Genomic DNA, 16,501 nt, shown 5'->3' on the forward strand with positions numbered 1-16,501 from the left:
ATCTTCATGTTGATCCATAAAAAGACTTCAAAGTTACAACTATTTTTTTTAATTCACTTGCACATACTTATATGCTCAGCCATTGTTTCCAAAACAGCAGAACCTTGCTCTGTTAGCTGGATATTCTAACTTTATCAACATACATACTGAGCAAATTGACACTTTCACCCACACTCAAAACCTGATGTAAAGCCCACATTTTAACCTGGGCTTCTAGACCTTTATGGTGAGTTATTTTTTGAGTCCCTTTTTTTTTCTCTTCAAAGCAAATATTAGTTGGGATAGTTCTAAATTGTCAGAGATATTCAAATAATGTTGTAGAAAGAGATCACAGTTTTTTTCTTTATTGCTACCAGATCTGTACTCTGATACTTTTTAAATAAACAGTGTAAGAGCTTTTCTCAGGTAGTGGAAGCTTCTATACCATCCTTCCTTAGAGTAGCAGGCATCGACTTGCGGTTGGCCCCTCAAGTGATCTGTTTTCTATAATAATGAAGATCTCTCAAGCTGCTTGCATCGCTATCTCAAGTTTATAAAATATTTTCAGATTCTACCTCACAGGAAGCCATTCATCGGAATTATCTAAGTCTCAAGTTGGTTAGTTAGATTTAACAGAGCTAACCCTCATCCATGACTTATCAGCATTTATATGTAAAAGTAAGGCTTTGTGCTTGCTTTGGCAGCACAAATACTAAAATTGGAACAATACAGAGAAAATTAGCATGGTGAAACATTTCATATTTTGCAGTCACGGGAAGGTCATTTGGCTGTTTGCTAGCTAGCTAAGTCATAGTTTGAATCAAAACAAAATGGGTAGACCCTTATATTAGAATTGTGATTTTTCACTACAAAAACATTTGTGTAAGGTGATCTATAAACTGAGAATGGAGATAAGTAACACATGGGGTGTTGTGTAAATATTTTGTTAGTATGTATCTTGGAAATGAGAAAATGTCAACTTTCGTCTACTTCATGGAACTTAAAAAAATGAAAGTAGGGTTTTGTCTTCCATGTCAGTTGGAGATAACATCACTGATGGAGATTAACCATCATTCTAGCAAACATCTGCTGGTTCAGTTAGAGTCTGTAGAGAAGTAATAGTGTTAGCCCAAGCCAGATCTTGACATCTATTACTTTTCTGCCCTTGGAATTGATGAGCTCAATAATAGTGAACAATCATGTTACCTATTTTAATGAAATAATGTATTCATAAATTAATTTATTTACGAATTATGAAATAGCTGAGATGCCCTGAATTATAAGCCACAAATAATAGAACAATAAGCAAAATTAGGACTTAACATTTTTCTTAAACTGAAGCATTTGAATATTAGAACCTATGAAAAAATACACATTGGGTTTGATTTGGGATTTCAAAATAGTTTCAGCAATAAAGTTCAAGAACAAATTCCACTGCTTTACTATTTCTCTATGAATGTTAAAAATGCTACTTCATTAAACCTATATAACAACCTAGTGAAAGAAGATAGTAAAATCTAGAAGAAGACATTGTGCCTAAGAGAAGCAACTTGTTTAAGAGCAAATGCCTGTTGGCTATAGAGCCAGGACCTTCCAGTAAGAGCCAGGAAGGTGACTTTCCATTATATCAAGCTGATGTGAGACAGTTTGCTGAGCTATACTGCCTTCACTTCATGAGTACTTCACCTGTTTTTATTATTTAATTAGAAAGGTACTAAGAAGTTTGTAGAGCTTACAGAAGAGAAGTATATAGGATAATTGACATCCTGATATTGTTTAAGATACTCTAATAATTTAGTATATTTGGCAAATGTTTTTGATAATAGTGTTAAAATATTAATTTCATTTATTTTTATGCATAGCATTTTCAGACTAATTTCTGAATACAAAAAAAAGAAATCTGAAGAGCTTTCTATAAATAGCAATCCAGGTAAGATTTCTGATAGTGAATTACTCTTGATGGTACTACCATAGATAAAAAAGAAGATGTTTTGATTACAAAAAACAGTTTAAAAAAATCACTGTTTAAATTGCACACATTTAAAAAATACTTAGTAGTCTAGATTTTATAATTATTTAAAAAGTTAATTGAAGGTAGTTTATAATCTCAGTATTGTTTGAAAAAAATTATTATTTAATTATGGTTCCTAATATTCTAGATGATCTTTTTGTGTAAATAAGAATTTTTAAGTTATTATGTTGCATGTTTTTTATAGTCACATAATAATGAATTAGACTTTTTATATAATTAGAACTTCTATTTAATTTGTAAAATAAATTCTTTGCAGTTAATAAATGAATCAATAACTACAGTTGGCCCTTGAACAACATGGGATTTAGTGCTGCCAATCCCCATGCTGATGAAAATACATATTTGGGATGTTATATATATTATATATTGTATTCTGAGTACAAGAAATTAAGCTAGAGAAAGGAAGCTTTTGCAGCAGTTAAAGCTGTAGTTTCCTTGTAGTTCAATGGTTGAACTACTGTCAATCCAGTGTAAGGTGTTCACCCATCCATGGTAAAATAAAGTAAATTTACTCCATTTACTCATTTTAAAATGTTGGTCTTTTTTTTGCCCTTATGCCTTCTTCATTTGTTTTACTTAATTTTTTATTTATAAAAGAACAATAATAGTTGGTAGGGACTTTTTTTCCTGTGAAAACCATCAGTGAAGAGGCCATGTTGATCTAGGAAATATAAACATATTTATTTGGTAGCAGTAGAAATATAAAGCAGAAGCAGAAAAGAGGTACCGTTAATATGATTTAGTGAGCATTGAATGTAAAACATTAGTGGGGAGAGAGAAATCTTGGATCATTCATAGGTTTCCAGGTTGTGTACTGGCCTTTATACTGCACATGAGAAAGGAGTAGGATGTGTTCACTGAACGGAGAAGTACAGCTGGTCAACAGGGAAGAGTAACTTCCCTCCCGTCCAACTCTGAGGTTGGAGATGCAGACGCAGAATGATGTTATTATAATTATTAGGCAAAGTCATTGATCTCAATGAGCTGTCCATGATGCAGATGTAGAATGAGAAGGCATCCAGTGACAAAACCCTGCGAATGTCAACATTCCCTCCCACCCTCAGAAAAAAAAGAGTTGGTAAAGGAGAATGAGCAGTGGCTAGAGAAAAGTAGGAGAGGAGTCAGAGGAAGTGATGTTGCAAAAATAAAAAATGTGAGAATTTTAAGGAGGGAGTATCAATTCTAACAAGTAAGATTACTAAAAAGCCAATTAGATTTAACTTTTAAAAGCTCTTTGGTGGTACCCTTTTCAAAAGAACCATTTTTGAGGTGTGATGTGTGCTGTTGATGTGATTGGCATGTCTGGTGCCCAAATATGGAGGAACAAATATACCAAGATCCTACGTAACTCTTTTGTAACTGCAGAAGCTATGTGCACAGGGTCAGGGAAAATGGTCTTGACTTCTGAGTACATGTGCCCACACTTTTACAGAATTGTCAAAACCTAAGGGTAATGTGTGAGAAAAACTGTGGTCTTCTTATCTGCTCCTTGTGGAAATACTTAGTTTGTACTGAAATCCCTGATAAGTTCTTCTGGATGCATTCTGAAACAAAAGTCTGGCAGCAGTAACTGGAACCAGCTTGTGCAAAGCACATACATCCCGACTCCCTCCAACATGGAATCATAACACAGCCGCATTTCGAGAGTTTCAAGTTTCAATAGGAAGTAGTCTACAGACGAGCAGTTTGGAGAAGCTGACATCTTTTGTATAATGTCGTGGAGAAAAATATAAGGTGATATGCTGAGTATACCAAGTCTCTGTGTTCTGGGACACTTTGTTTTAGTGCAATTCCCTTTTCATGGCCTCTTCTAATATCTCTGCTTTTACTGTTTTCTTTTGAATTTCATCCCTAAAGAAAATATTATTAGAACACATTTCTAACATAGGTATTTTTGACAACTATGTATGATTTTCTTTTAAGAGAATTAGCTACCTATTCTAAATTATATCTGGTATTCTATTAATCTTTAATGCTAAACTTCTTTATATCTTTAGCACAATGACAGTGTAAGTGATGCTGGTCCTTTAAGATTTTAAGTTTCTTTTAAATTTTCAAACTTTAAATGTCTTTTAAATTTTCAAATTAAGTTAAGGCACTTAAGGTGTCTTTTAAATTTTCAAACTTGACATAGTTTTAATGTAAAACACTTTTCTGGTATTATATTTCTTCAAATATTGGTAATCTGTTACTTAGCTGGAATATTTGGTCAGTTGGATTACCACACCTTTAACCATCTATATATAACTTCCTTGATTTTTTTTTTTTTTTTGAGATTGAGTCTTTTGCTGTTTCCCAGGCTGGAGTGCAATAGTGTGATCATAGCTCACTGTAGCCTCAAACTTCTGGGTTCAAGTGATCCTCTTACCTCAGCCTCCTAAGTCGCCGAGACTGCTACAAGCATATGCCACAATACCAAGCTAACTTTTTTATTTTTTATTTTTTAGAGACAAGGGTCTCTCTCTGTTGCCCAGGCCAGTCTCAAACTTTTGGCTCCAAGTGATCCTTCTGCCTCAGCTTCCCAAAGTGCTGGAATTATAGTCATGAGCCATAATGCTGGTCCATAACTTCCTTTATTCCCCAAAATGAGTTTAAAGTCCTATTGGCCCTTAATAATAAAAACCCACTGTTTGGGAGGAGAAATGGATAACTCATTCTACATTTTAAATGTGGTTTTTGACTTTTTGACCTGTTCTGTGAAGAACTGCCTTTAACAGATGATTTTTAGTTTTAATAGATATTTTTAGTTTTATAAGAACTTAAGAAAAAAGATTAGAAACAAATTAAATGAGCTCTATAATCGATAGTACAGTATTATATCCAATGGCTACATATATTTCTATAATTATCACAATGACCTGAATGATGCAAATTATTTTACGTATGTTTTTATTAATATATATATTTTTTGAGACTGAGTCGCTCTGTTACCCAGGCTGGAGTGCAGTGGCACGATCTCAGCTCACTGCAACCTCTGCCTCCTGGGTTCAAGCGCTTCTCCTGCCTCAGCCTCCCAAGTAGCTGGGACTACAGGCGTGCACCACCACGCCCAGCTAATTTTTATATTTTTAGTAGAGACGGGGTTTCACCGTGTTAGCCAAGATGGTCTCCATCTCCTGACCTTGTGATCCGCCCACCCCAGCCTCCCAAAGTGTTTGGATTACAGGCATGAGCCACTGCCCCCAGCCTACTAATACATTTTAGAGACAGGGTCTCACTCTGTTTCCCAGGCTGGAGTGCAATGGTTATTCACAGGCACAATCTCCACTGCAGCCTCGAACTTTTGATCTCAAGCAATCTTCCTGCCTCAGCCATTGGAGTAGTTGGGACTACAGGTGCGTGTCATTGCACCTGGCCTGATCCCCAATTATTATAAAAGAAACCTTGGTGAGTTGAAGACAATTGGCTGTGACCTTTTTGTTTCTCTTCTAGAAGCTTTCATACTATGGGATATATTTTTAATCATCCATATTCTCAATTTTTTATTCTGGTTAAAATAGGATTGCTGCTTGTTTTTCATTATTTTTTGGCATAATTATTTCTATTCGTTTATGGATTTATTCATGCAGAAATACAGGAATCTCAAAGGCAACTGTTAAGGAAAACAGATTACAGAAAGGTATTCTATAAACAGTCTTCTGATTGTAGTCACAGGTCACATCACCTTAAAGAAAACTAATTTCATATAATGCCATTATGTCAGGGTTTCCCAAGACCACCTCTGTGTTTGGTGATTCACTTGGAAGGACTCAGCAAACAGTCCTACTCTGGGCTTTGATTTGTTACAGTGAAAGAATACAAAGTAAAATTGGCTCAGGGCAAAGGGGCATGTGGCAAGTCCTGGGGAAGCCGGGCACAAGCTTCCGGGAGCCATCTCCTGTGGCGTCACCAGGATGTGCTGAATTCCTGCAGCTTCCAATTTTGACAGCACATGGGCAGTGTTGTCTACCAGTGTGAGTCTGACTAGAGACTTACACAGTGTCCAAGGTTTTTATGGAAGCTGGTTGCATAGGCATTCTCTCTCACATACACACAAATTCCACACTTCCAGAAGAAAAGCAGCTGTTCAGAGTCAGGCACATTGTTTATGCAAACAGTTTAGGTACAGTGAGCTACTTTTCTCAGGAAATGGTGACAAACCTTTAAAATGCAAATTTCCAAACACCAGCGAAGGGCCAGTTTTGCATGTAAGCCTTTCTAAGAATGACAGTCTTATGACTGTTATATGGATATTTTCTTCACAGCAGTTACAGCCCCAACTTAATTTTAGTGTCTTAAAAATTCTATTTAATAGTGAATAACATGGTGATATAACTTAGCATGGTGCTTATTTCATTTGCATCAGTTGCAACTTAATATGAAATATTAAGTTTCTGTGCTGTTAGATTTTGGAATTTTGGTGAATATTTAACAGTTTTCTATACAGAAGTTACTATGGCAATATTAGGTAATTATAATCTATTCTTATTCAATTAACCTTTCAGTAAAATGGTTAGATAAAATAAGTAATGATTTCTGATTTAAAATTAAAATAAAAAATTTGTTTCATTTTAATTATATAGATGGTTCAGTTTTGTTTTATATTTTGTTAAATTTCTGTTTATAATTATGAAATTTAAAAAATCAATCATTTATCAGTTATTTTCTTGCCTGTTAATACAGTTATTTGCTTTATGTACTTTTATATACTATAATTCTGGAGAGAATATTCATATTGTGTTTCAAATTGAGTACATCTTGCTATAATATATGGTAATATATTATAGTAATATATTAGTAATAGAAGATTCAGTGAAAATCTTTTTAAAAAATTAATAACTTTATTTTAAGAGCAGTTTTATATTCTCAGCAATATTGAAAAGAACCTAAAGAGATTTTTCATATATGCCATCCCCCCTCAAGTGCATAGCTCCCCGCATTATCAATATCTCCCACCTGAGTGGTACATTTGTTACAACGGAGAAGCTTACATTGATGCATCATAATAATCACCCAAAGTCCATAGTTTATATTTAAGTTCCCTCTTGGTATTGTACCTTCTACATAGTTGGACAAATGTATAATAAATGTACCCGCTGTTAGAATACTTTCACTGCCCTGAAATTCATCTCTCTTTTTTTATTCCTCCTTCCCAACTAACCCCTGTCAACTACTAGTATTTTTACTGTCTCCATAGTTTTGATATGTCCAGCATAGTCATATATTAAGGATAATATAGTGGATATCTTTTTCAATATTACGAAACATAAATTTCCAAGATAATTGAATGTATTCAATTAAGCTATCCATTGTGCTTTTTTGCTTTTAGTTTATTAATGTAGGATTTAATGGCATACGCTTTACATGTTGAAAAAGCATAATTTATATAGACATTTGCCACATAATGGGGAGGGTTGAGGAAAATGACTTCATGCTGTGTACTACACAGCACTAACTGGATCATCCCTCTCTGTGAGATGGGTCCAGATAGACTAGCAGTGGAAAGGGACAATCTCAAGAGGTTGTACTTCATAAAACTGGAGCCAGAAAGTCTCTCCTATTTACCTTGCAGTTGGAAATAAGACCAGCTAGTGAATACTATAGGCATACAAATATGTTTCTTACTGACCTTCTTTCTTTGTGGGATCAGTTTGAAAACAGTCTATATTATTATAACATGACTCACTTATAACTAGGTTCTCCATCATGAAAAATGCCAAGAGAGTCATACTATTTTTGTTTACATAAAGTGACAAAGATTTGTTGTTGTTGTTTTTCCCACTAGGTAGTGGGACAACTGTTGGCACATCTTGGTAGCTCCAGTGAGTTTATGGTTCCTTTATATATATTTTATATATTAGAAAGTACTCCCTGGCAACTTGCCATACCATTCCCAGTGTTTCTTTATAAGCTTCTCTCTGACAAGGAAACAAGACTCAGATTGGATAAGCTTTTAAGGGAGTGATATTTTCTCTATGTGTGTTTTTTTGAAGGAGCTAAAATGAAAGCTGAATTTAAGCATTGTTTGTGCCCTAAATAGGGTGAATGAATAGCTAGAACTAAGCAAACTTACCAGAATCTTCCCTAGGAGAGGATTAGTGAGAGTAAGGACACTGATCTCTCTTAGGCTCTTCTGCACTGGCAGCTGAAAAGTCTTTGCAGGGATCCTTGATCCTGGTCTGTATCCTGTGTTTTGCCATAGAATAGAGTACAGTTTTCATAGACCTAGATTTTTTGAATTAGAGAGCTTTGTCCTAAATAGTTTAAACTGAAGAGGTGGAGAAACTGTTGTGTTTCAACAAAATAAGTACAGTAATTTCCTCTTATACATGGGGGATACATTTCAAGACCTTTAGTGAATGCCTGAAAACATGAATAGTGCTGAACTGTATGTGTACAATAATTTTTAAAAATACATATATATCTATAATACAATTTAATGCATAAATTAGGCACAATAAGAGATTAATAATATCTAATGGTAAAGTAGATCAATTGTAACAATATACTGTAATAAAAGTTATGTGAATGTGAGCTCACAAAATATCATGTACTATAATCACCCTACTTTCTGCACTGATGTGAGATGATAAAATGGCTATGTGATAAGTGAGGTGAATGCAGTAGGCATTGCCATGTAGTCTTAGGCTACTATTGACCTTCTATTTGACTATATGTCAGAAAGAAGATCATCTGCTTCATGTGATCTTGGATCCGTGAGCCATGATGATATTGCTGGTTGGATGTTAGGAACAGATTATGTCAATGACTAATGAGCAGATATCATATATAATGTGTATGCACTTGACAGAGAGATGATTCACATCTTGGGCAGACTGGGATGTAATGGCTCAAATTTTGTCATACTACTCAGAATCTTATGCAATTTAAAACTTATGATGTATATACATCTGGAATTTTATTTATGGACCATGATTGACCATGGGTAACTGAATTTGCAGTCAATAAAACCACCAATGTCATATTATGAAATATATATTTGGTCTTCAACCCCATTTTCTGTCATACAACTCCTAAAATCCTCAGAATTTCCAACATGATACCATTTGTATGCTAATGATTGACTTATGGCAGGCAGCCTCCAGATGGCTTCAGGGTGGGGCTCATCATCAGAAAGATCAGGGTGTGATTAGAGGGGTGGGACTTCCAGCCCCACCCCTCACCTCCTGGGATGTGAGAAGGGCTGAATATTCAATTAATCAGTGGTGCCTATGTAATGAAGTTTTCATAAAATCCCAAAAGGATTGGATTTGGAGAGCATCCAGGTAGCTGTGTTCAGCTACCTGGAAGCTCTCCAATACATGAAGGCGTACGGAGAATAAATGGATGTTCCCAGAGGGTGAGTGCCCTGGGAGGACATGGAAGCATGTTACTTTCCCCCCATATCTTGCACTATGCATCTCTTTATCTGTAGCCTTTAATATTCTTTATAAGAAACTGGTAAATGTGTTTCCACGAGTTCTCTGAGCCACTCTAGTAAATTAATCAAACCAAAGAGGGGGTCCTGGGAAACCCAACTTGAAGTCCAACTGGAAGTTGATTAGAAGTTCTGGAGGCCCAGACTTGTAACTGCTGTGGGGAAATAGCCTTGTGGTACTGAGCCCTCAACCTGTGGGATCTGACACAATCCCCAAGTAGATAGTGTCAGAATTAGAGGGCACCCATTGGAATTGATTGTTTGCTTGTTGCTGGGGAAAAATACGTATTTGGTCACAGAAATCTTCTGTGTTGATGATTGTTGTTGCGGTGTGAGAGAAGAGGAACATCATGTTGAATATGTGTTTTCTCAACATACAGCAGATAAGGGGGACTGCTGTATACTGTGTTCTAGCTACTCCTGGTTCATTTGTCCAGAAATCATGTTCTTTGACAATGCCTGCTCATTATATTGATTCTACTAATGATGCCATTTTCTGTCAGTCTGATATGCTTCTGTTAGAATTATGACTATTTTATACTGCAATTCACTTGTAACAAATTTTGATAATATATTCTTCTTCGCATTTGATAAATATATGCTAAGCACATAAGAAAGGAAATAAGAGTTCTTAATTCATTAGTTGCCTACAAATAGTATAAATAATAATTTTAGTATAGCCTCCAAGTATGTTTCTAAAGAACTGCTTTGTAACAAATCATGAGAGTCTCTGTAATAAAGCATCAAGGTCATATACTTTTTTTCCCACAAGGTCTAAAGCATGTACAAAAGTTCATGATTTTTTTTTTCTTTTGAGATGCAGTCTCACTCTGTCACCCAGGCTGGAGTGGAATGGCACAATCTCGGCTCACTGCAACCTCTGCCTCCTGGGTTCAAGCAATTCTCCTATCTCAACCTCCCGAGTAGCTGGGATTACATACGTGTGCCACCACACTTGGCTAATTTTTTTTTTGTATTTTTGTTGAAATGGAGTTTCACCATGTTTGGCCAGGCTGGTCTCAAACTTTTGACCTCACGTGATCCATCCACCTTGGCCTCCCAAAATGCTGAGATCACAGGCATGAGCCACTGTGCCCAGCCTGCATGATTTTTTTTTAATAAAGAGTCTTGCTATGTTGCCCAGGCTGTTCTCAAACTCCTGGGCTTCTCAAGTGATACTTCTGCCTCAGCCTTCTGAGTAGCTGAGATTATAGGAACAAGCCACTGTACATATATATATATATATACACACACTGGGTATATGCCCAGTAATGGGATTACTGGCTTAAATGGTATTTCCGGTTCTAGATCCTTAAGGAATCACCACACTGTCTTCCACAATGGTTGAACTAATTGACACTCCCACCAACAGTGTAAAAGCATTCCTATTTCTCCACATCTGCTCCAGCATCTGTTGTTTCCCGACATTTTAACAATCACCATTCTAACTGGCGTGAGATGGTATCTCATTGTGGTTTTGATTTGCATTTCTCTAATGATCAGTGATGATGAGCTTTTTTTCAGATGTTTGTTGCCTGCATAAATGTATTCTTTTGAGAAGTGTCTGTTGGTATCCTTTGCCCACTTTTTGATGAGACTGTTTGTTCTTTTCTTGTAAATTTGTTTAAGTTCCTTGTAGATTCTAGATATTAGGCCTTTGTCAGATGGACAGATTGCAAACATTTCCTCCCATTCTGTAGGTTGCCTGTTCACTCTGATCATAGTGTTGGAAATTCTGGCCAGGGTAATCAGGCAAGAGAAAGAAATCAACGGTATTCAAATAGTAAGAAAGGAAGTCAAATTGTCTCTGTTTGCAGATGACATGATTGTATATTTACAAAACCAAATGGTTTCAGCCCCAAATCTCCTTCAGCTGATAAGCAACTTCCTCATAGTCTCAGGATATAAAGTCAATGTGTAAAATTCACAAGCATTCCTATACACCAGTAATAGAGTGCTAAATCATGAGTGAACTCCCATACACAATTGCTACAAAGAGAATAAAACAGCAAGGAATACAACTCACAAGAGATTTGAAGGACCTCTTTAAGGAGAGCTACAAACCACCACTCAAAGAAATAAGAGGACACAAACAAATGGAAAAACATTCCATGCTCATGGATAGGAAGAATCAATATCTTGAAAATGGCCATACTGCCCAAAGTAATTCGTAGGTTCAATGCTATATCCATCAAGCTACCATTGACTTTCTTCACAGAATTAGAAAAAAACTACTTTAAATTTCATATGGAACCAAAAAAAGAGCCTATATAGCCAAGAGAATCCTAAGTAAAAAGAACAAAGCTGGAGGCATCATGCTACCTGACTTCAAACTATACTACAAGGCTACAGTAATGAAAACAGCATGGTACTTATACCAAAAGAGATATATAGACCAATGGAACAGAACAGAGGCCTCAGAATTAATGCCATACATCTAAACCATCTGATCTTTGACAAACCTGACAAAAGCAATGGGGAAAGGATTCCCTATTTAATAAATGGTGTTGGGAAAACTGGCTAGCCTTATGCAGGAAACTGAAACTGGACCCCTTCCTTATACTTTATACAAAAATTAACTCAAGATGCATTAAAGACTTAAAAATAAGTTCTAAATGTATAAAAACCCTGGATGAAAACCTAGCAGTACCATTCAGGACATAGGCATGGGCAAATACTTCATGACTAAAACACCAAAAGCAATGGCAACAAAAGCCAAAATTGACAAATGGGATCTAATTAAACTAAAGAACTTGTGTGCGGTTTTATTTGGGAGTGTGTGTGGGGTACCTCTGAGTTTTAAAAATGAAGAAAGTAAGTAGTCATGCTTTCCTGACTCTTTGGTAGACATAGCCTTTTAAGACAGTCATTCTGAGCTGTTATGGTCTTAGGGTTTTCTATACTACTTAAACTTATTGACGACATGTAACTAAGAACTTGAATTAATTTTTTTTAAAAAAAAAACAAAAAAGAAACCACCCAAATGCACATTAAAAACCTCTTACAACATATGTGCACATTCATAGATAACATGTAGAACTTGATTTTGTGTATGAAAACCTTGTAGAAAAGTTCAGACAGTGCACACAATGACTGCAACTTGGTCTCTGTAAAATCAGTGATATATATTTCAGATCTATCCACGTTGACCCAGTGAGGTATTTGATTTATTGTATGATCTAATGATATGCCATGTGATGACTGCAGCATATTTAATTATGCTCTCTTCATGCTGATACCATATGGACATAAATATGATGACATACCAACATGGATATGCTTACGTGGTTGCTTTTATTGATCTGTACTATATTAGAAATGAAACAGAAGTATTGGAAATCCTAGCAAGCATAGCTGTATCTCTCCCATGGCTGTGTTGATTGCAACTGTTTCCCCCTTAAAGCATGTCTTTTTGACATGTCATGACCCTGAGAAAATCCAGTGTGTGCTTTTCAGAGAATAACAGTAAGGAGAGGAAACGGCCAATGGTCAAAGTGTTTCTTGTCCTCTCGGCTCCCCCTCATGAATGTTAAGCTCTAAACTACTCAGGTCACAATTTAGAACCCCTTTGTTGATCCCTATAGAGTGTTCCCGGCTGTCAAATGACAAATAGACCCTTGAAGAGAAAACACCCTGTAAAGCCGTATTGCTCTGGTTTTTGTGTGTGAATGTGTGTGTGTGCTTGTGTGTGTATGTGTGTGTTTTTCTCTTCTGAAAACTGTAAATAGAATAATTTTCATTACAAATGAAAAAATTTCTGTTCCATATTTATTTCCTGTCTCATGGCACTCTGCTCTTCTTGGATCTAGTAAGGATCTCAGCGTGTCTTTTTTGTACCTGCAAAAAATTACATCATTCTTCATTTTTCATGTCAATTACTGACATGTTTTCAAGTCTTCACAAGTTATTTCTGAAGATGTTGGTGCATTGAGGAGAGGCAGTATCACTGTAATTAAAGAAGTTTTTAAATAGGTTATGTTCGATAACATTTCAGAGCCTGTTTCTCTGGAAGGCATAGACATAGTGGTTTTATGCATAGTTAAACATAAAATAGCTCCACAAAGTCTTGTGTACGTGAAAGTGTTCATATCCTGGAAGATTCTAATTTACTACTCAGTAGTCTCTCCTGGAGAGGAAAATAGGTAAGATAGGCTGCTAAGCCTATGATAATAACTCATAATATGAGGTGAAAGCATAGAGACAAAGTGAGAGATGATAGATACTCAAACCGATGTGAGTGAAGAACAGCTGTGAAACAGAGTGTCTATGGGGAGAGAAGGCCATGGGACTGCTTTTGTGAAGAAGGAATTTGTACACATTAGTCAAGTGTCTGATACATTTAACATTTTAATGAAGCAAAACCTTATGTTCACATGTGTCAGAATGGGATTGTACAGATGTCACAATACAGTAGTGGTGAGAATAATGAAGAAATGAATGTGGAGGGCAAAGAATGAAGTCCACCAATATGGATATTAGATTTATGAATGAAAAAGAGTGTATGTCAAATTGGGCAGAACAAAGAAAGCAGCTAGCTAGGTAATTTGGAGGTTTCTGATGAGGAGACTTGTGAGGAGTCACTTAATGGAAAGTGGAAGTTAGAAGGATGAGGGTGACCCACAGGGTTTCATTTCTCCTCCCTAGAAGTTTTGCACATCAATGATATGTGCTTCGTTCACATCAGTTAGCATATTGGGATGCAGCTTAATCTAGAAAAAGTGTTGTTTTTTTTTCCTTTGGGAAAGCTGTGTTTGCTGAGGTAGTTATTTCATAAAAGGACCTGAGAGACCCCTATGGTATATTATATCAAACTAGCTTTAGAAACAAAGTAATAAAGGAATGTATATCTTGAGTACTAAAAAAAACTACCAATATTCTTGGCAATCATGATATATATATATGTACATATATATATATTTGGTTGGTTATTAATAAGAAAAGAAGTCTCTGGTGATTTAGAGATTTTGTTTACCTTATTTACGTGGGAATCTGATTATGCATTATTTCTTTGACATGTATGTTTTTGCAAAAGTGGAAAAAGAGATGGCAAAAGAGCTGAACTGCTGAATCTCGGAAATGTAGGAATATTAGGAGCCTTCATTAGTACAAAGAAAATGATTTTTTAAATTATGACTCTTAGTATAACTGAACTCACTTCAGATGCATTTAGAATATTTGCATAAAAGATGATTTGATTTTGGCTGCTCCAGAAACTACTGGAAGAAGGAAAGAGTACTAGAATTCAGATAAACCACAGTGACTGATTACTTCTCTTTGTTACTATTGGGAGTCAGAGACATAGATTTTGTTGATATTAGTTATTCAAATGAAATAAACATGAATGTGCATACATTGGCTTTGTTTTTCAAGGAGCTAACTTTTGGATACAATAGCAATTTAATGAAAATTCTTTAGAGAATAACATGATACTTCAAACCAGACTATTTTAGAAATAAAAATAATGTTGAATTCATTAATTGATTCATAAAATGGTTATTTTCAATGAATATTGGAGTCATTTCCAAATTTAAAAGCTTATTAATATATAATGCTTGTAGCAGTTTTATTTTGTAGAAGTATGTCAATATTGATAAATGATGATACTTTTTATTGAGGTTTATATATTACACCTTATTGCCATGAGTGGATGAAAAAACTTTCAGAAGGTTAAACTAGAGAACACAAGAAACTTGGGCAATTATTACACCACATGGGTCTGAGAAATAATGAATACTATCTACTAGGATTCACCAAACATATATCCAAGCTGATCAATTTAGGACACTTCCACTGAGATGTGAAGTGTACATTCAGCTGAAGTGTCATTGTAATTGTGTACCTTCTCAGTTATCGGGCAAGTTAAAGAGCATGATGAATGTTTGTAGTATAATGGTGTATTTCCTTCTCATCTCTTGCACTAAAGACATGTGAGAGCATGTACCACCTGCTTTGACATTGATTCACAGGTGCATGAGTTGCTCCTCTGTTTTTAGACCACATTTGTTTTTATCCCTCCACATATCCACATTGATACTGACACTGTTTCATTTTAGTTTTAGACATATGTCAAATCATGTCACGTTTGAAATTGTAAGTGTATATTTCATGAAGCCTGTATTGGTGTTTTCTTCAGTGTATTTCTGTCATGTTCCAGTCCCAAGACACAAAGTATAAAACGTAAAAACCTAAACTAATATAGGCAGAAGGATACAGCTTGATGGTAACAGTGCATGAATGTATGTATAATTTTATCATATTTACATATGGTTGATTATGTATCCCTTTTGCTTTTCAGTGTCTGCTCAGAAACAACTGGCCTTGAAGGTAATTGCACATTCATTTCTGTTTTGAACTATTAACTATATAGTCTGTGAAATATACTTTATGTATTGATTATTTTGTTTCAAATCCTATTCAGGCTACAAGTGACAAGAAAGATTCTGTTTTGAATATAGCCACAGAAATAAAGGATGGAGAAAAATATGAGACAGGTAATTTTGCAATACACATTTAATGTCATGTTCACTCAGGATAGAAGAGATCTTCCCTTCCCTGAATAAATTGCAGGGGGCTCATTGAATCTGCACATTCTGATTCAGCAGGCCTGAGATTCTGCATTTGTAATAAGTTCTCAGGTGATGCAGATGCTACTGGTCCTTGGCCGTGATCTGAGTAGTAAGATTATATTCTTCCCCACAGTGAAATTGGCAAGAACGATTGGAGAGCAGTGCAAGATATAACAGGCTAAGGGACAGCATAGTCTTGCTTTAATTCTACAGCATGTTTCCATCATAAAGGGAAGGAGAAAGAGATTAAGTAATAAAAATTATAGGCATCAGATCATATTGTTAAAACCACAAGGAAGAAGTGATTGGAATAACCCATAAACAATGTAGAAAGAGAACTAAGGAGACCTCTGATGTGGTAATTATTTATCAAGGAAGAGGGATTGTGAGGCAAGAAGGAGGGAAAAGATGTTATTTATGTAATTTTGGAGTTTCTGCTGCAGAAACCTGGTGGGACTCACTTCAGATGCATTTGGAATATTTGCATAAAAGAAGATTAGATTTTGG

General features: G+C 35.5%; 1 protein-coding gene across 1 annotated transcript in view; it reads left to right on the plus strand.

Moving 5' to 3' along the window:
- The window catches only part of LOC129024840 (ankyrin repeat domain-containing protein 36A-like), a 71,051-nt gene that overhangs the window by 2,401 nt on the left and 52,149 nt on the right, over window positions 1–16,501 (plus strand). Inside the window, exons 3-5 of the mRNA XM_054472088.2 lie at window positions 1,842–1,909; window positions 15,724–15,752; window positions 15,847–15,919. Coding sequence (XP_054328063.1) covers window positions 1,842–1,909; window positions 15,724–15,752; window positions 15,847–15,919 — 170 coding nt within the window. The remainder of the gene's footprint in view (window positions 1–1,841; window positions 1,910–15,723; window positions 15,753–15,846; window positions 15,920–16,501) is intronic.

Source organism: Pongo pygmaeus, chromosome 12 (assembly GCF_028885625.2).
Source record: "Pongo pygmaeus isolate AG05252 chromosome 12, NHGRI_mPonPyg2-v2.0_pri, whole genome shotgun sequence".
NCBI lineage: Eukaryota > Metazoa > Chordata > Mammalia > Primates > Hominidae > Pongo > Pongo pygmaeus.